The 25,122-nt window shown below is 44.5% G+C and overlaps 1 protein-coding gene across 1 annotated transcript; it reads left to right on the top strand.

Moving 5' to 3' along the window:
- Positions 1-443: 443 nt before the first annotated feature.
- RPL35 (ribosomal protein L35) lies at positions 444-5,335 on the top strand. The gene is made up of 4 exons (XM_083595327.1): positions 444-564; positions 2,630-2,766; positions 3,743-3,824; positions 5,123-5,335. Exons 1-4 carry the CDS (start codon positions 562-564, stop codon positions 5,270-5,272), a joined length of 372 nt encoding a protein of 123 aa, XP_083451453.1. The 5' UTR covers positions 444-561; the 3' UTR covers positions 5,273-5,335.
- Positions 5,336-25,122: the final 19,787 nt, after the last annotated feature.

Genomic DNA, 25,122 nt, shown 5'->3' with positions numbered 1-25,122 from the left:
ATATAAATAATGTAAAGAAAACAATCCTTGGTTGCATCTATTAATTGTGGAGATTACTCTTATCTGGTAAAAGATAGCAGTATGCTCTCTTTTTAAATAATAATAAATGTAAAAAAGCCCACATCACCAGATAGCAAATGTAACAAAACCAACCACCACCATCAAAACCAACAATTTTTATTAATATGCCTCCGTTATCAGGAGGTTTTCATTTCATTTCATTTGCAATTAGTTGATTGAATTGCGCTGCTTTCTAATTGCTAAATAATTCGATTACTATATTGATCATCCCTTTAATGCTCTTAATATAAATGCTTAACATAAGCCCCAGGAGAGGGGGGCACGCGAACAGAATTCACAAACTGCAGCTGAGCCACTCATCTGGTTACATAGGCTAAACCATTACGAGAGGGGGAGACAAGAATAAGACCTTTTACTCTCCTCCCAGTCCCCCCCGCGCGCTATGCGTTCATTGGTTGAGTCCGCCTTACCGGCTTCCTGACCCTTGCAGGCTTCCGTTCTTTCTTTTCGCTTTGGTAGCCTGGGAGCGTAGTGGACGCCATGGTGAGTGCGGGGCTGGGGGGGCCGTTTTAATCCGCTTCCATCAGTCCCTAGAATAAGGTTTTGGGCAACGCGGGTGGATGGGACGGGACGAGGGAAAGCTGGAAGATTTAGGCGGCACGAAGAGCTCGGTTTTGGGTGGCTTTTAAGCGGAAGAAAAATGGCCGTTTGTCTTGGATGGTTTTGTTGGGATTATTGCATTGCAGGGGGGTTGGACTAGATGACCCTTGGATGCATTTCCAATTTGTGATCCTACGAAATGGGGAGCTACGTCGTATTGCGATACGGAGGTCCGGTTTGAGTAGGCGCGCCGAGTCAGGCTTAAGGGAAGAAAGAGCCCCGATGTGGGGAGGAAAATAATAGTTTACAGGGTATCGGACTGCGCAGCTTGTTTTCTTGATTGTCTGGGTGAAATGTCAGTGGATTTTTATTTTATTTTTGGAAGCTGGAGGGCTCCTGGTTGGGTACGTGAAGGCCTTTTCTCACGTTACATCGTGGCACATCTGGGTTTGCTGTGACAAGCATCCTTGTTGGTGGTTCCCCAAGAAACTTAACCCGCCCTTACACGTGCAGGTGATCCTTCTGCTGTCTGCAGCATCAATTCAAAGCGTGTGTGGCCCAAAACTGAGTGGTGGAACAGAGGTGCTGCTTGCAGGTGGTCTCAGGTTCAGTTACCCAACATTTCCAGCTTTTCCAGGTCTCTGGTGGCTACCTGGTGTCTGCATAGACCCCTAACGAAAGAGACCCCATCACTTTCCAATGATGTTACAAAGTTCTGCCACATCTGTGGGCTGATTTTCACTCTTGCTGAGATGTAAGAGCAGGATGTATTGTGTTATAGGTAGCCTAGAGTATATCCATGTTCTGCAGTTATTATTATTTTTAATGTTAATGCCTTTCTGTTTTTTGCACATCTCTTATTCAAACTTTGTTCCTCACTGAGTGTTACTAATTCATGTTAAGGGACTATTGTTCCAAATCTTACCTGGTGTATCTAAATGGGTGCTGTGCCAGCTAGCCTAAGCTAGGCCTTCTAATGCAGATGTAGCCACTGTGATGCCCTGAAGATATTCTGGAGCAACTCCTGTAATGCCAGGCCATTGGGCATGTTTGCTAGGGTTGGTGGTAGTGGAATATCTAGAGGGCACCACAATGTGTAACTGGGAGCACAGAATGCTTCCTTTGGAAATTACATGCATTTCTGTGGTCACAGGGGTGACCACAGAATTCGTGTCCTGTATGCCTGAGACAGCAGAATGAGCTGCCTTGAAAGCCCCTCGCTGATTTGGATGCCAGGGATCAATAATACTAATGTGTAGTTTGGCCCCATATGCAGTACAGTGGTACCTCGGGTTAAGTACTTAATTTGTTCTGGAGGACTGTTCTTAACCTGAAGCCCCACTTTAGCTAATGGGGCCTGCCGCTGCGCCACCGCTGCACGATTTCTGTTCTGATCCTGAAGCAAAGTTCTTAAAGCAAGGTAATATTTCTGGGTTAGTGGAGTCTGTAACCTGAAGCGTATGTAACTCGAGGTACCACTGTACTGTATACTTTTAAAGCCACTTTAAACAGTCATGCCTTTCCCCAAAGAACCCTGGAAGCTGTAGTATGTTAAGTGTTCTGAGCGCTGTTAGGCCTGTTTCCTCTTGGAGCTACAATTCCCAAAGTGGTTTAACAGTCAGTCCCTCTTGCCCTGGGGAGCAGTGAGAGTTTTAGCTCTGTGATGGGAATAGGCATTTTCTTACAACTCCATGGAAATAGCACCACTGATCTCAGATCATTCCCAACAACTTGAGGGGTTTTTTAAACTTGAAAGGGCTTTAAAAATTTTTTTTATTGTGGTATGCAGTTTAACTTTGGTCCTCAATAATATTTTATACAGTGGTATTTCAAGGATGGAACAGAGAGTGGCCTTAATTGACTGGGTTTTATCCAGCTGCATTCTACTTACAGTAGACCATTAAAATGAATGGAACTTAGTTAATCACATCCTGCTCTGAGTAGAACTGGGTACAACCCAGTGAGCTCCTTTGTCTTGCTCTGATTCCATGTTCAATCTTGTTCCTAGGCCAAAATCAAAGCCCGTGACCTACGAGGGAAGAAAAAGGAAGAGCTGCTGAAGCAGCTAGATGACCTCAAGGTGGAACTCTCTCAGCTGCGGGTTGCCAAGGTGACTGGTGGAGCAGCCTCCAAACTTTCAAAGATGTGAGTTCACCACCACAGCTGTGCTACAAGCCCTGACATTTTGGGGACCTGAGTGCCTGATATTTGTAGGCAGAGCCTTTCACTGTTGGAAGCTTGCAGCCCTCCCTTTGTCGTTTCACGCAGAGATTAAATTTGCTGCCTCCCCCCAACCCGAACTGCCAAGCTTTTAATGTTTCTATGCATAACTGGCAGCCTCTCAGAGCAGCAGGGAGAGTGTCTGTTTCAGACTGGTACAAATTGATGGGTCACATCCATACAATACATATAAAGCACTCTTACACCGCTCCAAAGAATCCTGGGAACTGCAGTTCATTAAGGCTCTTCCAACAACTCTCAGAATCCATAACAGACTACTGTTCCCAAGATTATTTGGGGAAAGGGAAGCGACTATTAAAGTGGCATTATATGCATGATGTATCTGCATCCATGGAGACAGACCTCTGCTTAGTGAGTAACCCTGACTGCTAAATTTAGCTTCTGTATTCAGAAGCAGTACACCTTTGATTACCAGACATTAAGGGCAAACACTCATCTTGCTTTTGATTTCTCCCTCTGGAGATGGGTTGGTCACTGCTGAATAAAGGAGATTGCTAAATGGATCATTGGATTCACTCATTTCTTAAGCTGAATAGGGTGGGTTGGGCCACCCAAGTAACTGACACCACAGCTCATTAGTACAGCAGTACTTTGTTCACTTGAAGCCATTTTACCCACTTACATTTTTAGCTGACAAGGCTAACACGGGCTTATAGACGTTCCTGCCCTAGGCTTACAGTCTAAAAGACACAACACAAAAGAAAAATGGATGAGTTTGGAAAGAGGAAAAATAAGCAGACACACTCTTCCGACTGTGTGTTATCCTTCAACAGTAATGAATTTTAAGTGTCCAGTATGTTGGAAAAACTAATGAATTCAAGTGCCGGCTTTTGGCTGTGCTTTGCACTGAACCGTAAGTCTCTCTTTCTGCCCCTTGCAGCCGGGTGGTTCGCAAATCCATTGCCAGAGTGCTGACAGTCATTAACCAGACCCAGAAGGAAAACCTCAGGAAGTTCTACAAAGTGAGTCTGGAGTTTCATTTAAAGTTTATTTTTCTGTGGCCCACCCTTTTTCTTTCGGTTGCTTTTGGTGGATCAAGGGGGGGGGGAGTACTCCCAGTGAAAGTGTTGGCAGCATGTTCATAATAGGTTGCATCAAATGTTGGTCATACTCAAAAGAGCAAACCCATTGAAATGAGTGCACATGTCTTATGTTAGGCCCATTAATTCCAGTGGTTCTGTTATGAGTAGACCTTGGTTGGATGCAACCTATTAACACTGGGAGGAGCCTTAAGTGGATTAAATATTAAGGCAAGTTGGATAATCTCAATATTGGGAGGGGGGGCGTCTTTCCAAAGTGCCAGAGATTGCAAGGCTAACACCCAGCACTGCTCGAAACTCCATGGATGCAGTGTGAATCTGTACTTGCTAAATCAGTCTCCTGCTGGATAACTTTGGCTGGGCCATGTGGTCTAAGCAGTTGTCTAGTAGGTACACAATGCTCTGAGGGTGTCATACTTATGAGCAATGGTGTGGGCCTCTGGGTAACCTTTTTATGGGCCAATGGCCAGTGATGTAGCTCTTCTGGAAATCTTTAATCAAAACACATTTTTGGTGGTGCGGAGATAAAAATTTTGTAAGCAAAATTTTAAATGCTAGACAAGAAGCGTCATTAATTTTACTGTGTATGAGTATCTGAAGATTTTCAGGCCATAGCTTTTCAGATTATGCATGCAGAGCATCTACTCTGCTTGCATAAGGTCCCTGCATCTCCAGGTATGGCTGGCAATGTTCCCATTTGAAACCCTGGACATCCACTCAGTGTAAACAATGCTGAGCTAGAGGTATCATTGGACTGACTGAGTATAAGGCAACTCTCTATGTGCTAGTTTGAGTTTACCAGGCATGAAGAACTTTTGGCCCTCCAGGTGCTGCTGAACTACAACTCCCATCATTCCCAATGAGCACAGCCAGTGGTCAGGTACGATGAGGGTTGTAGTTAAGCAACATTTGGAGGACCCAAGGTTCTCCATCCCTGGATTAGACATGCACTGTTCTTCAGCAACTGGTATTGAGAGGCTTAGTGCCTCTGATCCTGGAGAGAGCATATAGCCATTACAATGGCTAGTCCTTTTGTAGTGTTTGTATTTGCCACAGGCAGCCAGGCAAGTAGCCTTCACCAAGCCTTACTGACACAAAAGTGGTCACATTTTTGTGTACCCAGATTTTCAAACTGCAGCTGCCTCTGTTTTTGTTCATGAGGTCTCCCATATCTCTTCTAAAAGTCCATTCTGAGCCTAGATTCTCTGTTCTGCAAACAGGGCAAGAAATACAAGCCTCTAGACTTGCGGCCTAAGAAGACACGTGCCATGCGGCGCAGGCTAAACAAACACGAAGAAGGTCTGAAGACCAAAAAGCAACAGCGAAAAGAACGCCTGTACCCGCCTCGGAAATACGCTGTGAAGGCATGAGCCCTAACTTCAGCATTCTGATCCTTTGGCCACCATTTTCCTATTAAAAGTGTTTTGGCTGTAGTTGATGTGGTTTCTTGCAGCTCTGGGAGGGTAACTGAGGGTTTTTTGAAAGATGGTCAGATTTCAAAGATATGCTTTTGATGATAATACCATTCATGTAGAAAATCTTGACAGTGGGGGGGGGATGAGACTTGGGGGCAGTGCTTCCTGCACTATATGAAGTTACATCAGAAAATGATCAGAGTGCTATTTCTTCCCTTTCTCACGAGCCAAGGCATGTCCTGTTATAAGATCTAACTTGTGTGGAATTTCCACAAAATCAGCAGAGAACCCGCTTTGCATTCAGTAGGACCCAGGTTCAAACTCTAGCTTTTCTTGGTGAGGCTGGGAAACACTGTCTGCCTGAAACCTTGCAGAGACCCTGACAGACAAAAAATAAGGTCACGTCCACTCCATACATTTAAAGCACGTGGCTTTCCCTAAAAACCCTCAGAACTGTAGTTTGCCCTTTCATGGAGCTACAATTCCCAGCATCCTTAACAGACTACTGTTCCCAATACTAGGGCAAGCCATGTGTTTTCACTGCAGTGTGGATGTCTCTACAGCCACAGCAGGCACTGCAACCTTCCAACAGTTTGACATCGCCCCCAAAGGCACAGCAACAAGGATGTGATCTAAGTCTAGGTAGACCAGTAACCGTGCTTAAGGATACGTTTAATGAGTACCTAACAAGTCATGAATGAGACAAAGGGAGGAGAGAGAATTAAATATTCAAATTGACAATCGGTTTTCGGTCCTAGAGAGCTGCAGCAAGCCCACAGTAAGTGAAGAAATGACAATATCTAAGTAGATACATGGTTTAAAAGGCAGTATCAAGGCAATTAATGGTATGCAGTGCAAAGAGCCTGCTTTTTGACGGGTGGTGAGGGAAGTAGGTTGGGAGGTGGGTATGCTCTCCCCCCTTTTTTACCAAAACTCCCAAGGAAAAAATGTTAAGGAAAAAGAATGAGATTCATGGACAGGTTCCTATTTCACCATCCAAGCCCAATAAATTTCCAGTAGCGTTTTGGTGATGATTCAGCCAGAGAAGGGATAGTCCATTGAACCTAATGGCTAGTAAAGGGGTCTCAACTGAAACATTTAACACCCAAACTTGACACTTGAGCTGCAAACCCACCTACCCCCCCATGGGAAGAGAGACATAGGCTGTGGTGTGATGTCTCTTACCCATTTACACCATTAGGTTTTTCTATTAACAAATTATCTGTTGCCACAGTGAGGGTAAGTACTTTCCTGTGGAAGGAAATAATGCATATGAGGCAACCTTAGAGTAAGTCACCCCATAGGGGATGGGCCAAGTATCTAGACATCAGCTGTGGCCATGGGCCATGCTGTCCTGGGCTGACTTTATAGTCCACAACATCTGGAGGAACCATGTTGACTGCTTGATCTGCACCCTTGGCATTGTCTCCTCTGGTTGATGGTTGCTTGTGGAGGATCTTCAGCTCCTTGAAACATCGTCACTGGAGCCTGAATTGCTGGCACGTGAATTTGTAGTTCATTTCCTTTGTGTTATGAACTGCTGTGTGACTCCAGTCCTGTTTTATCAAAACTTTATCTTAAATTTCCAAAGGATCTAGTAAGGAACTCTACTTTTAAGTCAGGAAACTTTTGGTCTTCCAACTGTTGAGATACCGATCTAAAGTGCATGGTCTGTAACATCTGGAGGCCAGAGGTTCCTTGTCACAGCCTTTACCCTATTTACTATTCACCACAACAACTCACAACTGTACAGATACTTCTCATTTATAACCTCTATATCCCAATGTTCCTTTCAGGAACTTAAGGTGACATACAGAACTTTTTCCTCTATTTTACTTTCAGAACCACCCTGTGAGGTGGTTAAATTATATTAATTTATTTGCTGCAATTATATCCTACCTTTTTCTCCAACAAGCTCAAACTAGCATACATGGTTCTCTCCTTTCTCCCCTTCCTCATTTTATCCCCACAATAACCCTGTGAGGTAGGTCAGACCAAGAGCCCAAGTGACTGGCCCAAGGTCGCTGAGTGAGTTTCATGGCCAAGTGGGGATTTGAACCCTGGTCTCCCAGGTTGTAGTCCAGTACTCTTATCCACTGCAACAAACTTACTCTGAAACCCAAGAGTCCTTGCATCCTAAGTATCCATGCTTGTGGGTGCTTTAAAAAAGGATTGCCATTGAGTAGTGTTAAAGAGTTAAGAGCAAAAAGGGTGCCGGCTAGAAAGAACACAACAGTAAGCCTGAGTGGGCGCAGGCACATGGCTGCATGCACACACAAATAGTGATGTTAAATTCTCGAGAATAATGTTTTGGAGAATATTCTCCATTAATGAGAGTATTAGAGAATTTTCATTTAAAATAGGAGAACATTCATTTTAATGCATTGAAAAAGATATAATTACAGTAGTTAATATACAGTACATGTTTATTCATTGGGAAACTTGTTCCGATGGCAACCAAAAACTATACAGATACTTTTATTCAATGGGGCATTTGATTGAAAATTCAGCGTGAATGACTCAAGTTAATCACTAAGCCTGCTGCCTTGGTGACTAAAACACAGCTTGATAAACAAAACTATATGCATACATATAAGAAATAAGCCACTAAATATTAAATATATTCTCATTATATGATAATATATTTCAGTATGTCAATCTCTGGTAAATGGCACGTTGTGCCACTGCAAAATCCATGTTACAGTACTGGCACTAAATAAAAATATAGAAATATCAACTGTTTAAATCAAGGCCACCTCACATGCTGTTACACATAATCGTATAGGCCTAGGTACTTTAAGTGTATAAAGCATTAAAGCTACTTTATGTAAAAAATATCACACTGTATGGCCAAGGATATAGAATTGCTAAGAATAAGGTCACACCAAAATAGGGAAAAAAAGGCTATTACATATACTTTGGTACCTCTGGTTACGTACTTAATTCATTCCAGAGGTCTGTTCTTAACCTGAAACTGTTCTTAACCTGAAGCACCACTTTAGCTAATGGGGCCTCCTGCTTCTGCCGCATGATTTCTGTTCTCATCCTGAAGCAAAGTTCTTAACCCGAGGTACTATTTCTGGGTTAGCGGAGTCTGTAACTTGAAGCATATGTAACCTGAGGTACCAGTGGTACCTCGAGTTACAGACGCTTCAGGTTACAGACGCTTCAGGTTACAGACTCTGCTAACCCAGAAATAGTACCTTGGATTAAGAACTTTGCTTCAGGATGAGAACAGAAATTGTGCAGCGGTGGCAAGGTGGCAGGAGGCCACATTAGCTAACGTGGTACCTCAGGTTAAGAACAGTTTCAGGTTAAGAACGGACCTCCAGAACGAATAAAGTACTTAACCCGAGGTACCACTGTAGTTGAAATACATACAAATTCAAATGTTCATCAAATTAAATGAATAGCATTTTTTAAACTTTAAAGAAAAAAGTTTTCTGTAGCTCACATTTCAGAACTGCCAATGGTGAATGACACAATGCCCAGTAATGTAACTGGATCAAAATAACCATTATTCATTACTTACAGTGGCAATATAACAGCTTGACTCATTATTTACTAGAATTTTTTAATGTGACTTGTAAAACTGGTTCTTACATTAGAATTTACAGTTTGTGGAGAATATTCTCCGGAGAATTTTCTATCAGAGAATATTGTCACCTCACCTCACCTCACTACACCCACCCACCCACCCACCCTCTGTATACATTGCTGCAGCTGCAGCTCCTTCCTGCTCCACCCTGAGCAAACTTTAGTTGGGTCAGATCAACTTTTTGGCAGTGCCGCACATGGCAGCATGGGGTCAAAAGTGGGTGGGAGTGTGGCAGGAGGTAGCTGCTGGGCAGGTTAGGTCTGAGCATCCTGTTTATTCAGTTGCAACTGGGTTCCTACAGGTAGGCAGCAAAGAACCCAGGACAAAGACATATTTTAACCTTGATGCTTTAGGTCAGTGGCTTCCAACCTTTTCAAGTCCCTTGACCAACCACATTCTTTCTCTGGCTCCCCTGAGGGAGCCGCTTACACTGGGGTTCCATTATAGCGCGTAAGTGGAGATTTCTCCGTTCTTCTGCCCTGCTCCATTCCGCCCCGCTCCTTTTCGGCACCATTTTTGGCATGCATGTAAGTAGTAGTTCATGTGCCAACCCAATGAATGCCATTGCTCTGTAGGGCAAAGCTGACACACTACACGGCAGCTCCAGCCTGCCTTTCCCAAAAGTAGTGTGCACATGGGGGTGGAGAGGGCAAAACAAGATTAAGATCAGAAGCAGAAAGGGCAAAATAATATTAAGATCAAGCTACTTTGCTATTTTCTTGCATTTCTCGAGCCCTTTGTGCAAAACTAAGGAACTATTAGTTACTGAAGCTGGGGAGGATTTTTGTTTGTGGGTGGGGGGAAGATTTAAAGAAAATAAACAGTGGTGTGAACACGTTTCCCCATTTCTTCTAATGCTGTTTTATTTCAGATGTCATTTATGGCCTTTTGAAAAAATGGAAGCAATTAACCATTCCAAAAAGATAGCATCAAAAATAAAATGAGCTATACCTTTGTATTTTATATGGGACGCGGGTGGCGCTGTGGGTAAAACCTCAGTGCCTAGGACTTGCCGATCGCATGGTCGGCGGTTCGAGGTGAGCTCCCATCGTTCGGTCCCAGCTCCTGTCCACCTAGCAGTTCGAAAGCACCCTTAAGTGCAAGTAGATAAATAGGTACCGCTTTATAGTGGGAAGGTAAACGACGTTTCCGTGTGCTGCTCTGGTGCCAGTTCGCCAGAGCAGCTTCGTCACGCTGGCCACGTGACCCGGAAGTGTCTGCGGACAGCGCTGGCTCCCGGCCTCTAGAGTGAGATGAGCGCACAACCCTAGAGTCTGTCAAGACTGGCCCGTATGGGCAGGGGTACCTTTACCTTTACCTTTACCTTTGTATTTTGGGCAAATTAATCTGGACATTTCCTGATTCTGTACTAAACAACAACAATTAACATTTGTTATAGGCCTATGCAACTGATGGCAGAGATGTCTAGTTTATTTATTTATTCATTTATTTAAATGGATGGCGGGAGAGAGAGATGCAGAAAGATAATGGGCTGCAATTAATAAAAGGACCCTGTGTCTCCCCTGACTGTTCAGGGTGCCATGACACTTTGGTTAACAACCAGTGCCTTAGGTTTTGGGGCAGTATGTAACCTCACAAACTGCCAAATTACACAGAAAGGCAGGAGGGATTTAGGTACAGTGGTGAGGGGTGCAGAGGTGCAAAGACTGTGGTGCTGGGTGCAGGTACAGTTACATTTGATAGGGTTACACAGGTATGACAACTTTGGGTGATTCAGACAAAAGGCTTGCAATCAGAGTGGTACCATAGGTGTCGGAAGCAAGGCATTCAGATGCAGTGAGATGTCCTTTTGACATTTAGGCTTTGCCTTTCTCCATAAGGGAAATAAATTACAAGTCAAAGCAAGTTCCTTTGGGACAAACAGGTTGCTGACAGAACTTTCAAGGTTAAGAAGGAATGTAGCCTCAGGGTGGAACAACAGAAGGGCCTTTGCCCCAGAAAAGAGTCTGCAACAGTTTTGTCTTTGTACCCCAATAAAGTTATTCTGATTCGAAGTCATTTGTCCTTGTTACATTATTTGTGACATTCATAAAGGTTACAACTTGTTTATACATTTGTTTCAGTTTCATACAAGTGTTATGTCAGAAAATGGTTTAAGAGTTGACAGGGTTTTCGTTACAACCACAGGGTCATAGGAAAACAATTTCAGGTCAAAGGATTCAAGTACAGTGTTACCTTGGTTCCCAAACCTAATCCGTTCTGGAAGTCTGTTCCAAAACCAGGCATTTAAAAACAACCCCAGAACAGTGGTGGAGGAAGGGGGGCGGTGGGGGCGGTGTGCCCCGGGTGTCATCCCTAAAGGGGTGTGTGACATCGCCATGCCACCCCCCGGGACACGCCACTCGCCACGGGCATCACGTCCCTGGGCCGCTCGCCGCAAGCGGCCCACCCCCGAGGCACTTGCTGTGAGCACCCCCTCCGGGACACTCTGCTCTCCACGGCCGGCATCCCCACGGGTGGCTAACCCCATCCCCGTGGGCGGCTAGTCCCACCCCGGGTGCATAGCACGTGCGCTGCTCCAGGTGCCAGAGCAGCTAGCTCTGCCTCTGCCCCTAAAACAGCAATTTAACATGAATTTTCCTATCTAACGAGACCCATGATCCATAAAATGAAAGCAATAATCAATGTAAAGGTAAAGGGACCCCTGACCATTAGGTCCAGTCGTGGCCAACTCTGTGGTTGTGGCGCTCATCTTGCTTTATTGGCCGAAGGAGCCGGCGTACTGCTTCCAGGTCATGTGGCCAGCATGACTAAGCCGCTTCTGGCGAACCAGAGCAGCACATGGAAACGCCGTTTACCTTCCCGCCAGAACAGTACCTATTCATCTGCTTGCACTTTGACATACTTTCGAACTGCTAGGTGGGCAGGAGCAGGGACCGAGCAAAGGGAGCTCACCCCGTCGTGGGATTTGAACCGCCGACCTTCTGATCAGCAAGTCCTAGGCTCTGTGGTTTAACCCACAGCACCACCTGCGTCCCTTAATAATCAATGTACTGTAGTATAAAATAAAAGACAGTATTGTATATGATAAAAATTAAATTTATTTTTTTTTCTTATGTGTACTGATGATAGTCATTATTTGGATGGAGGGCTTTTATCCATTTCTGCAGTCACACAATCAATCAGTAGCTGAACTGGGTTCCACACAGTCACAAAAACAAGTCACAAAAACGAAGTCACAAGCCACAGTTACAAGTCAGTCCCATAAAACGAAGAACAAGTCACAGTCAAAAAAATGCAAAAAATAGCAAAAGCAAAAGCTCCAAATATCACCTCTGTGTTGTGTGGGTGCTCGGGACAGCAGCCGGCAGACCCAACAGGAAGCCTCTGATTAGCAGTGGGGGAATCAATTTACAAACGGAACACTCTCAACAGGAAGCAGAACATGTTGCGCTTCCAAGGCAAACCTACTTCTGGGTTTGCAGCATTCTATTTCCAAGTTGTTCATAAACTAAGCTGTTCTAAAACCAAGGTACCACTGTAAAAAGGTGGTTTCTGGTAGGTTTTATTATAGAAAACAGTGAAAACCTGTTATAAATAGGACTTCTTTGCAAATTGGAGGCTACCTCTTTCAATTGACTCCCTGCCGTGCAGATTGACAGGCTAATTTAGTTTGTTAGCGCAGTTTTGGGTGCATTTATCTTAAGGCACCACTAGGTGAATGTGTTTGTGTGGGACACACTTATTTCCATGCACCCCCTATGCATGTGTGTTCTCTGTGTGTGTGTTTTTCTTTTTTTTACAACAATACATGCATGCAAGCTCCCATTAGGATTGCCACCTTTGGCTGGGCAAAATAAGGAGCAAGTTGGTGGCGGGGGTGGGGGTGGGGGGTGGAGATAAAAATTACTTTACCTGGTACAGAATGAAATGACTTCAAAGCAATCCGTTACAATGGATTGTTTCTAATGCTGGTCATAATCACAGAGTAGACTCAATGAAATTTATGGATCTAAGTTAGCAATGCACATTAATTTCAATGACTCACATCCTCTCCCCTTGTTGAATTTCTGTCTGCCCAAAGAAAACCCAGCCAAAAAGAAATAAATAAAGAAAGAGGTGGAGATAGCAACAAATTCTGTTTCTCTTCCTAACAGAGCTTTGCCTCCAACATCCCTTTCCATGTAACTGCTAAGGCCAATTCACACACACACACACGCACACACACACATCTTAGTCAGACAAGTTCATTCGACCACTAGGGTTACATCTTTTCTTGTCACATATTTGAGATGTTTTAAAAAAGAATTCATCTGCTATCTATAGGTATTCATAGAATCATAGAAATGTAGAGTTGGAAAGGACCCTGAGGGTCATCTAGTCCAACCCCCTGCAATGTTAACTGTAATAAATTAAAATCTGCCCTTATTCCCTTATGGGGGACACAAGAGCCCTTTTAGATTCCTTTGCAGGTTCTCCATCGGTCGGAGAAAATAACAGAGGCCAACCAGAGAATATTGGGAAGCAAAGCAGCTCGTAAGCCTGATCTTTATTGAACTGTTGCAACAGGGTACCCCCTTCACACGCAGGAGAAGAAGGAGGACCCTGAACAAAGGTGTGCCCGCCCTTATATAGACATTTTAAATTGCCTGCCCTGGAGTTCAAGACCACCCCAGAAACATCATACATACATCATAGAAAGGGGTGTAGCTCAAGAGAAATCTGAGTACGTTGTTTACTTCCTGTCATTGTTTATCTCCTGTCTGGCAGGTTACCTGTTAATGCTTATGGTATTTGTTTGGATACCCTGGGGAGCCTGGCCAGTCTTTTGTAATGATAAAGACTTAGTTCCTGAGCCCAGTCACTTGTTGTTTAGCCGTGTCCAACACGCCAGGCACTCCTGTCTTCCACTGCCTCCCGCAGTTTGGTCAGACTCATGCTGGTAGCTTCGAGAACACTATCCAACCATCTCGTCCTCTGTCGTCCCCTTCTCCTTGTGCCCTCCATCTTTCCCAACATCAGGTTCTTTTCCAGGGAGTCTTCTCTTCTCATGAGGTGGCCAAAGTATTGGAGCCTCAGCTTCAGGATCTGTCCTTCCAGTGAGCACTCAGGGCTGATTTCCTTAAGAATGGAGAGCCAGGTCACAGGCTCACCCTATTCATACACAGACATACCCTTAAGACAGGATTTGTGAATGAAAAGACAACGGGGAGACTTTTCCATTTTCCTTTGACCTTGCAGAAAAAAACATTTGGTCAGTTTGGGAGTCAAAATGGTTTCTGGGCTGTTTTCCTGTGCTGCTTCAGACATGTGGTTTATATATTTATGTACGTGTTTGCTTGGTACATTTATGAACAATTATTATATATATAAGACCTTAATTTATTTATGTCATAACTAAAGCATCATTTAAAGTACTCTTATACCACTTTAGCAGTCATGGAGTCCCACCCCCCCAAGAATCCTAGTTTGTTTGGAGGCCCCCAATTCCTCTCCCAAATATATAGTCCCTGGAGTCCTCTGGGAAGAAGGATTAATTGCTATACCACTGTTCTTCCTCAGGTAGCAAAATGTCTTGGGCCAGCCTAGTTCTGCCTCTTTAAACAGACAGGAATGGCTTCCTGTTCCTTCCAGCTAAATGAAACTAGGCTGCCCTTCTGAGCTAAAGTGGTTTGCCAGTTCCTCCTTCTTGTTCCTCCTGGGGACAGTGCCTTAAACTGCTTTTCAAAGTATTTTTTCCTTGTTTGCTGATTAAACTGAAGGTGGGGGAAAAGTCTGAATCACCATGTGTTTCTGTTCAAGCCTGCTGTTGTGGGTCACATTCCCAACTCCTACCTAGGTATCAGATCCTTTTAAGAGTGGGCAGCCATGTTTTACTTATTTACACTTTTGCCCACCTCTTTCTCCAAGGAGCTCAAGTTGGCATACATGGTCCCTTTTCCTCCCCAGCAATCCTGTGAAGGAGGTTAGTCTGAGTGTGAGTGCCTGGCCCAGGGCCACTCAGTGAATTTCACAGCCACGCAGGGATTTGAACCTGTATCTGGAGCACCTTGGAAGCTGCTGTGAGTGCTTTTCTTGACAATAAAGAGTTAACTATCAGAGGTGTGCCTTCCTTGGCTGGGGAGGACCAGGACACAAGGTCCCATGTTCAATCCCCAGCATCTGTAGGTAAGACTGGGAACGACACCCCCCCCCCACACAACTGAAACCATGGAAACCCTCTGCTGGAAGGATCAGTGATCTGATTCAGTATAAGGCAAGCTTCCAGTATTGCTAGGAGTTCTCTCATTTTCTCATTTTTTCAGTCTTGATTTTGGTTCTTCACATTTCCACACCAGTTTGAGAACTTTATACAGTGGTACCTCTGGATGCAAATGCGATCTGTTCCGGAGCCCCGTTCGCATCCAGAAGCAAATGCAACCTGCATCCACGTGTCTGCACGTCTGTGGGTCATGATTCGCCACTTCTGCGCATGCGCGTGGCGTCATTTCGACTGTCTGCGCACGCATGAGCGGCGAAACCCGGAAGTAATGCACTCTGTTACTTCTGGGTCGCTGCAGCGAGCAACCCGAAAATACTTATCCCGAGGCTACTTCAACCTGAGGCATGACTCTTTTTGTTTCTTTTTAAATCCTCATGAGAAGTCATCAGCATTTTAAACTGAATTTATACTAATAGCCACTCAATTTCGCTTAATATACATATTGGTTTTGCACAGCATTCCCCACAGCACAATGCATGTTATTTTAGCCATTCAGGGCATCCTTATGCGTGCTTTGCTATAGCAGATGCATTTTCCTACATACGAGTTGGCTAAGAGAACTGCCCTGCAAAATCCAGGGAAGTGAGAGTTTTGAAAGATGGTGCATATTTTCCTTCTGGCCTTGTTTCGGAAACAGTATAGGTTTTCCTTTAACGGAATCTGATTCCTTCCTTCCATCTCTAGTATGAACACAAGAGGGATATGCTTCTCGTCAGGGGAAGACAAGTCTCTCCTGCTAAGAAGCCAAAGCTTACAAAACAGAAATCTGTTACACAAGCCAAATGAACCACACCTAATCCTTACTCCAACTGCTGAAATCCTTGCCTAAACTGTGTGAGATAGACTTGTGTGACTCAGCTTGCATTTCTGCACGGAGTTAAGGTAGTTTACTTTAGGATTATTGTTATTGTGCAAGTAAGGGGTGCCAAGTTAAATAAAAATATTGGGGCGGGGGGCAGATAAGCCCCAGCCCCAATCCTGTCCACCTTAGGCTTGGTTCTCTATAGTCCTCCTCAGGCAGGGATGTGATACCCAGGCATCTTTCCATAAAGGCTGTCAATCATTAACAGTAGAATCCCCCCCCCCTTTTTGGCAAAAATTGTTTTATTGGTTTTACAGTTTCAACTTCAACAATTATTTTCCATCAAAAAAAGAATGAGAAATACAAAATATCCAACATGAAGTAAAAGAACTAAAATTTACCGTATTTTTTGCACCATAACACTCATTTTTTTCCTCCTAGAAAGTAAGGGGAAATGTCTGTGCGTGTTATGGAGCGAATGCCTACGGATGGCGGGGGATCTGCTGCAGTCGTGAGCAGAGGATCCATGGTTCCCCTTCCTTCCCTCCTCCGTGGCTCGCTTTGAAACAGCAAAGCGGGAGAAGAGTGGGGAGTGGGGAGGAGAGAGGGACAGAGAGCCTGCTTCTTTAAAGGAGCAAAGCGGGAGAGGAGAGGAGCCTTCTCCCCTTATACCCCTCTCCTGCATTATTAGCAGCATCCTTCTCCACACACCCCACGCGTGTTCCTTCTCCCCTTAAATCCCTCTTCTGCATTATTAGCAGCATCCTTCTCCACACACCCCACGCGTGCTCCTTGTCCCTTGAGTGCTTTTCCTTCCCTCCCCACTTAAAACATGGTTACAAAGCACAGATCCACATGGATCCTCAGGATTTTTGCACTGGGTCACCCCAAATTCACCATCAGATCACATAGCATGTCCATGGCTACATCTTGCACCAAAAAAGTCATGTACCCACTGTTGCCTGGGGCCGCAGTGGTGCAAAAACGTGGTTACAAAGCATGGATCCACATGGATCCTCAGGATTTTTGCACTGGGCTACTTCAAACTCACTGTCAGATCACATGTCTGTGGCCACAGCATGAACCACAAAAATCATACATCCACTGTTTCTTTTAGAATATTTTTTTCTTGTTTTCCTCCTCTAAAAACTACGTGCGTGTTATGGTCGGGTGCGTGTTATAGAGCGAAAAATACGGTAATTATTATTTTTAAAAAACATCTTTTCAGAGGTTCTCTTTAACCTCCTGACTTCCCTCCATTTCCTATCCTGATTCATTGAATATATATATTTTCTGCATAATTATACTTAAACCTCTTTTTTATTCTCCTTAATATTTTATCCTAATTACATATCATCATTGTTTCAGTTCAAATTTCCTTCCATAAACTTTATCTTATTTTAACTACTTGCAAGTGTTTAGTCAAAGCCTGCCAATGTTTCTACTTGTTTACAATATTTTTGTACATATACAATAAATGCCTCCCATTCTTTTTTAAATTTCTCAATTCATTGTCTCTGAGCTTTTCTGTAAGTTTTGCCATTTCTGCATTGTCCATCATTTTCAATTGCCATTCTTCTATTGTTGGTATCTTATCTTATCTTCCTTCCACATTTGGGCTAGTAAGATCCGGACTGCTGCTGTTGCGTACATAAACAGTTTTTTATTTTACTTTGGGATTTGATTTTCTGTTATTCCAGTAAAAAAGCTTCTGGTTTTTTGGTAAAAGTCATTTTAAACATTTTCTTCAGTTCATTATACTGTATATCATTTCCCAGTAATTTTTAACCATTTTACATTCCCACCACATATGGTAAAAAGTACCCTCTTTTTCTTTACATTCCCAACACTTATTAGAACTTGTTCTATACATTTTTGCAAGTTTTACCAGTGTTATGTACCAACAATACATCATTTTCATATAGTTCTCTTTCAGTATTGTACATGCAGTAAATTTAAAATCCACCTTCCAAAGTAGAATTCCAAGTAGCTGTGGTAAAACAACATCTTCTTTTTTTTATAATATATTTATTAAAGTTTAGGAAATTTATATAAAACAGAATAGGCAAAACAATAAAAACAAAAACAATAACAATACATACAGTCCAAACAAGAAAAAACACACATACAAAACAGGTATAGCTTCCATCCTTTATATTCATAAAACTTACTTTCCCGACCTCCTCATACCTCCCCTTTCTGTATTCCATTCTCTAATTAAGTCAATTTAGCAAATCCTTTCCCCAATTTCTATGCACTTTTTAACCTTTCTTTTCTTAATCACATAATCATTACAGCTATTAACTCCTTAGTTTCTAAATCAACATCGTTCTAGCCTTCAATAATTTTGCAATGTTTCTTAAGATAGTCCTTAAATTTCTTCCAATCTTCTTCCACCGTCTCTTTTCCCTGGTCTCGGATTCTGCCGGTCATTTCTGCCAGTCCCATATAGTCTATCACTTTCATCTGCCATTCTTCCAAGGTGGGTAGATCTTGTGTCTTCCAATACTTTGCAATGAGTATTCTTGCTGCTGTTGTAGCATACATAAAAAAAGTTCTGTCCTTCTTTGGCACCAATTGGCCGACTATACCCAGGAGAAAGGCCTCTGGTTTCGGTAAAACAACATCTTCATTAGGACCAGCACAAAATTAGTATTATTTAATTTTATTATATAATTTAGCAACCGTGTTCTAAAACAATCTACACATAATGTGATTAAAAGTATTTCAAAAACAAAAGCAACAAATACATTTAAAACTAAATCAAAACCCTACCAAACAAACCCTAACTTGTGGTTCAGACTCATTTATCCACCTCGGAAAGCTTGTTGAGACAAAAATGTATTCAGCTGTCTCTGGAAAGTGGGTCCCTGTCATCAGCGCTGTATTTAGGGTGATGTAGGTGGTTCCCCTGTATAGGGCACCGAGCTGAGGAGGCACAAAGTAACAACAACAACACCTATATTTATACGGTTTCCTACTCTAGTTTGTCCTTACTCAGGGCGCCATATTACCAAAGTCCATCTCTGCTGTCATATTTCAGCAGGAATGCTGTTCCACAGAACAGGGGCAGCCACACTAAAAGCCCTGCTCCAAGTTACTGCAGATCGGGTTCCTGGGATCTTTGAAACTTGCAGAAGAATCCCAGCAGACCACAGTCATCTACAGGGTCTCTCAAGTATCACAAAGGAATGTTGCAGCCTTTTGAGTAAAGCAGAACTCTTACTCAGAGTGGATGTTAAGCAAAAAAGCAATCAATCAATCAAACGAATGAACGAACGAACAAACAAACAAACAAAAAGTGGCGGGGGAGAGAGGAAAAGGGGATGGAGCACCTCCCATTTGAAGAAACATTGCAGGATTTGGGGCTTTTTCGTTTGGACAAAGGGCAACTAAGAGTTGGAATGAGAGAAGCTTACAAAAATTACGCATGGCATGGAGACAGGGGGTAGCGAAAAGCTTTTATCCTTCTCTCAAAACACTAAAACTTGTGGACATCCATTGAAGCGTACTTTTGAGAGATTTGGGACAGATAAAAGAAAATGACTTCTTCATACAGCACATACCGGTAGTTAACCTATGGAACTCACTCCCACAGGAGGCACCAGGCTAGATGGTTAAAAGAGGATTAGACGTATTCATGGAGGGCTAACCATGATGCTACACTTTGCCTGTACAGCTGGAGGCAGCAGTGATTCTGAATACTAGCTGCTGGTAAGGCAGCATGGTCTGTTCCGCCGCGCTGGGGGCTGAGCCTAGCGGGTGCTGCAGGGCATCATAACTATGATGTAGTGAATTGAGCAAAATGGAAGGTGAGAGGCGGTGGTGGGGATCCAATTCTGGCCTTGCGCAGGGCACCGCTGAAATTTGAAATACAGAAAGTCCGGCCCTGAGGGAATAGCGCTCTTATGCTTGGGTTCTGCCTGCAGGTTTCCCTCAAGCATCTGGTTGTCCACTTTAAGAACAGGATTAAAGAAAAAAGAAAAAAGTTAGTGTAGCTCCAGTCTGCAGTCTTTTAAAATGGGCTAGATGGAGTGTTTTAGGATTTAATCTGGATGGATTTATGCCTTGTTTAACCCTTTCCCTTCCACACTGATTCCATGATACAGTTCACACTGTAGCCCATAGCAGTTTGGAGTGCAATGGAGGTCACATTGGGAAGCCTGCATGGGAGACAGCGCTAAACTTATGGCCCAGATCCAAATTTTGTATTGGTGGCTGCTGCAGGGTCACTCAGCCAACCCTCCTAGACACAGCGCTCTGTTTCGTTCCGGGAGCTGGCTGGGAATTTGCCAGAGAGTTTTGACTCTCAGAAAGAGGGAGAGCAGAACAGTGATTTGGACCAGAATTTGCAGGGTATGGAGAGATCTAGGTTCTGGAGTTAGGGAGTGGTAAGTTTTCTGGGCTGGCTTCAGCTTAGATTTCCTTGTCTCCCTGGTTTCTGAAATGCTAGGAATGCAGACTCAGATAATCTTTACATCCGGTGGGAAGGAAGTACCAATCTCCAGCTTCCATCAAGATAAACCATCCACAGAAACAGCCCAGAATTCAGCTGAAATGAATTTCCTCTTCAAAATCTTTTGCAAGCTTGATGTTTCCTTCCAGTCATTTGATGTTTGGCTGTTGATATTTGATATTACAGTATTCAGTATCTTGACATGCAATGGCATTGAGCATTGGTAATCAATTGTATTAAGCTGCAGGCCTGATTGTATTTATTCAGAAGTAAGTGCTATTGAAGGGGTCGTGGGTGGTGCTGTGGGTTAAACCACAGAGCCTAGGACTTGCCGATCAGAAGGTTGGTGGTTCGAATCCCCGCAATGGGGTGAGCTCCCATTGCTCGGTCCCTGCTCCTGCCAACCTAGCAATTCGAAAGCATGTCAAAGTGCAAGTAGATAAATAGGTACCGCTCCGGCGGGAAGGTAAATGGCGTTTCCGTGCGCTGCTCTGGTTCGCCAGAAGCGGCTTAGTCATGCTGGCCACATGACCCGGAAGCTGTACGCCGGCTCCCTCGGCCAATAAAGCGAGATGAGCACCGCAACCCCAGAGTCGGCCACGACTGGACCAAATTAATAATTGCTTGCCTCCAAATAATTTCATCCTAGGTCAGCGGTCATCAAGTTAATGGTACTTTTTCCTTACAGACTAATATTTTGCGTTCCAGGTCAGCGGGCGCTGCTGCGGTTGTAAGATGGTTGCTGTATTCAGAACTGGGAAGGAATTTTCCCTGCATTGGCAGGTTTTGCCTTCCTTGTAGCATTTTGTCACAACTATGGCAGTTTTAGGCCTTGGCAAGGTATCCTTTAGTCTATTGTCAACATGCTCCCTTCCCAAGTGGTGGCATTTGCAGGGCCTATTAAAGGGCAAAAACCGGGAGTCCCTGGCCCTAGAGCGGCGGCATGTAGGTCAAACTCCCAGGCTGAGGTTAGTGGAAGGGCATGCTGTGTAAGTTTGTGCTTTGCAGTCCCCTCTCACTACACCTCATCAGCCCGCATATCCTAAGCCAGACGGGCTGAGAGGGTTACCTGCCAAGGCTTGTGTCAAGTTCCCCACTTCTGAAGCGCAATAAAGTCGTGGCCAATTTGAACCCATACTCTGGTCTCTTGTCTCATTCTTTGTGGGGAAGGGGTAGGCACCACAGACAGGGTTTAGCACGTGTGCCCGCAGTCAGTACCAGTGCACTGAGTGCAAGATGTCCTTCCGGCAGAGCCAGGTCCTCACCAAACACCAGAGGATTCGCACAGGGGAGAAGCTGTACCAGTGCCAGGAATGTGAGAAGACCTTCAGCCTGTGCTCGGATCTGTACAGGCACCACTGGGGCCACTCTGGGGAGAAGCTGCTCAAGCGCTAGGAGTATGGGAAAGGCTTTACACAGAACTCTAGGTGAACCCAGCAGCACTGACTCCAGAAACAGTAGTGTTCGGAGCACAGACTGGAGTGAAACAACAGGGGATATAGACTGGGAGATGGGTAGCCATCGCGTCTCGTCCATTGCTTCATGATGCAAAACACAGAAACCAACAGCAGGTGTGGAATTCAGTGTCCTGAGATTTTCATGCTCAAGTGTTCACTTACAACCCTCCCCAGGATGCTGGGAGGAGCCATGGGTTGCCTTGTGGCTTCAATCGTCAGCGCTTCCTCCTCTGCCTGCTCCTGTTGCTGCCACCAGCGAGAGGCTGCTTCCACCCTCTTTCCCCTCCACAGCAGGAGGAGGTGGAGAGGAACTGGCCGCTGGAGCCATGCTGCACTCAGCTCCATGCTTCGCTCCACACTCAGCCTCCTCAACATTGGGGTGGGAGGACTGGCTCCCTGCAAAAGATGCTGAGAGGGCGCGCAGGCCCCTAGGAGCTGACGTACCTGCATACTGAGCAATGGAACTTCTGGCCCATGGGTGAAGTTACACCTTCGAGGCATCTTTCCAGCCCTTGGGACCTCCATAAGCCATGCCCCCTCCCCAGGCCACATTCCTTACTGCTCTGATGGTGCCTCTTGAGTGGAAGGAGACAGAAAGAGGTATGTGTTAGAAACCTACTGTACAAAAGTCACACTGATTGTTCGTTTTTGCCTACAGCCCTGCCCACCACTGCCTTGCAGACCCCAAGAAGCTCCCCACAGGGGAGTGTGGCCCCCAGCCTGAATAAAGGTCCCCCCAACTCTGTTATAAAACAAGAATCTGCAGCAGGTTAATATGAAACTGTGGTAAGCCCTCCCATCAAATCTCCAGGAAATAAACAACTATCTTGACTATAAAAGAAGACATTGGAAGGCATCCCTGTATCAGGAAATTTTAAATGTCTGATGTGCTACAATTTTTTATATATGCTGTAAGTTGCCCGCTGCCACTGCAGACCAAACAATTCTGGCTTGAAAGCAGCTAGTTAAAATTTTAAGCAGTACAGGTGGAAAGGCAAAAATTCAGTTGCTTCCTTCTGTTTGTATTCATTTTGTAGGGTCTGTCTTTGTTCAGTTCCTCAGCTCCACATCCTCTCACTTTACCCCCTTCTGCACCCTGCCTATCTGCCTTGGTAGCAGAAATGAGTCCAGCACATAAGGAGCCACCACCCAAAGGCCCTGTTGCTGCTACCCATCCACCTCACCTCTGAAAGTGGAGGGATTCAGACTGGGGACTCCAATGATTATCTCAATGATCAGACAGATGTGAATGGGACTTAGAGGTTCTTCAGATGCTGCCTCATTCCTAGGCTGTCTAGGGCAGGCGGGGGGGCACCTTTCAGCCTTGAGGGCTATATTCCATTCTGGGCAACCTCGGACGGTAGCAGGGTTGGTTGTAGGTGGTTGAAAGAGCCAGAGGTGAAAGTGGGCAGAGCAATGAATGCAAATTTTACGCTTTGTAAAATAAGCTAGTTTCTGCACATTCATCCACACACCCGTCTCCATCCTCCATCCAGGCACGCAAAATACATTATCAGAGTTCAAGGACACACTATAGTCAGGTAAAAGCACCCAGGATGTCTGCAAGCGCCAGTGGGAGGCAAGGTGGTGTGGGGAAAACCCTGCAGGAGAACCTTGGAGGGCTGCATTTAACGTTCAGGCCCAAGGTTCTCCACCCCCTATTTAGGGGCTTTAACAATATTATCTTTAGTTAGCCAAAATGCAACTTCCAGCTTTTATTTAGAAATGTGGACCACATTGCAAAGAAGCGTTACTGTTTGATCTGCTAGCCTGTACAGTAGTAGGAACCCTGTCAAAGGAAAAAATATCCAGCCTCTGCTTGGTTCTTTGACATTCTCTATGCTAATCAGCCACCAACAAACTTGAAAGCCACATTATTACCTAATTCAGTTGCTGGAACAAGGAAAATCTATAATTCCCCTGTGTTGTCCCATGCCATTCCCCTCCCCTCCCCTTTACACCACTGAACTCAATGTCGGATCCAGTTGGACCGCTCAAGCATCTTTTTGCTCTTGGGTGCAATTCTATCTTGTTCAGCATCTGACAGTTGGCCCCACCCAGCAGGCAATAGGGAACATGCAAAGCTTATGTTAGCACGTGGCTTGGGGAAAGCACCTCTTTCCTTGTACTTTGTGCCAGAGATTTCTCCCCCGGGTTTGTTTAGCTGAAGATGCTGCAATATGCAATATGGCATGCTCCAGACTGGAGAGCAGGTGTGGGGGACATGCCCTCCAGGTATTGTTTTGAAGATTACTGTATGTTGCCTTTCTTCCACAGCCGGAGTCTAAGGCAGTTTCCAAATGGATGGATGGATATCTAGATAGATAGATATAGCAAGTGCCTCAGTGTGTGAAATGCTTCAGTGTATGAAACTCCCATACCACCCCCTCTTTAAATAGGGCCTGCATATACCTTACCTTTCACTGGGTTTTCAGGGATATTTAATTTTTAAAACAGCAATTCAAATTTAATATTTTAAATGAGATTATTAAATGTGACAAAGTTACAGCATGGCGTGCTCTCCTTCAAGGTGACAGCCAATCAGCTGAGCTATGCCCTTTTCCAGGGTACACCATTACATCTCCTTCCCCTGTTCTTATTCTCTGCCTTCTAACAGTCAATCCACATTCTGGGCCAATGAGCAGGGTTAGTCCTCACTGGTCAGTTTAGAAGATTTCTCCCCTTAGCATCCCATCCGCTAATGTTATTTGTACTTCTGTAAAACTTGGGAGTTCCCCAAAGCCTGCCAGTTCTTCCGTTGTGTATGGCTGGTACTAGGCCTTGTCCACACTTTCCGCTGAACAAGCTTAGCCTACACACATCCAAGTCATTCCACACCAGTACACAGACTGCATTCTCATGGAATGTTACAGGTGAGTAATTGTACAAGCTTACAGTTCAACTATTTGTCTGCACACTTTTGATCACATCAGGACCCATGCTTACAGAGCTTGCTATTAGCATCAAAGTGTAGTATCTTCTTAATATGCATTTTAAAAAATCAAGTAAATAAATAATACTTAACTAACTGAGCAATCGCGTCACAGATAGCTCAGCACTAACATAAATCCTGTCTAAGCCCATGGCTATCACCATGTTGCAGCTGGTGATTAGGCTGAGCTGTAAGGGGGTGGGCTGAGGTATAAAGAGATGGTGTGTTTTTTTAGTCAGGTGTAAAGGAATTAGAAGTCGGCCGGGTGTGGGGGAAATGTGAGGTCAAAGGACCCGGCAGATAGGCAGGGCTGGCAAGTGGAGTGAGCCCTAGCAGG

This window comes from Podarcis filfolensis (assembly GCF_964270895.1).
Source record: "Podarcis filfolensis genome assembly, chromosome: Z".
NCBI classification, from domain to species: domain Eukaryota; kingdom Metazoa; phylum Chordata; class Lepidosauria; order Squamata; family Lacertidae; genus Podarcis; species Podarcis filfolensis.
This window is presented reverse-complemented; position numbering and strand designations above follow the sequence as displayed.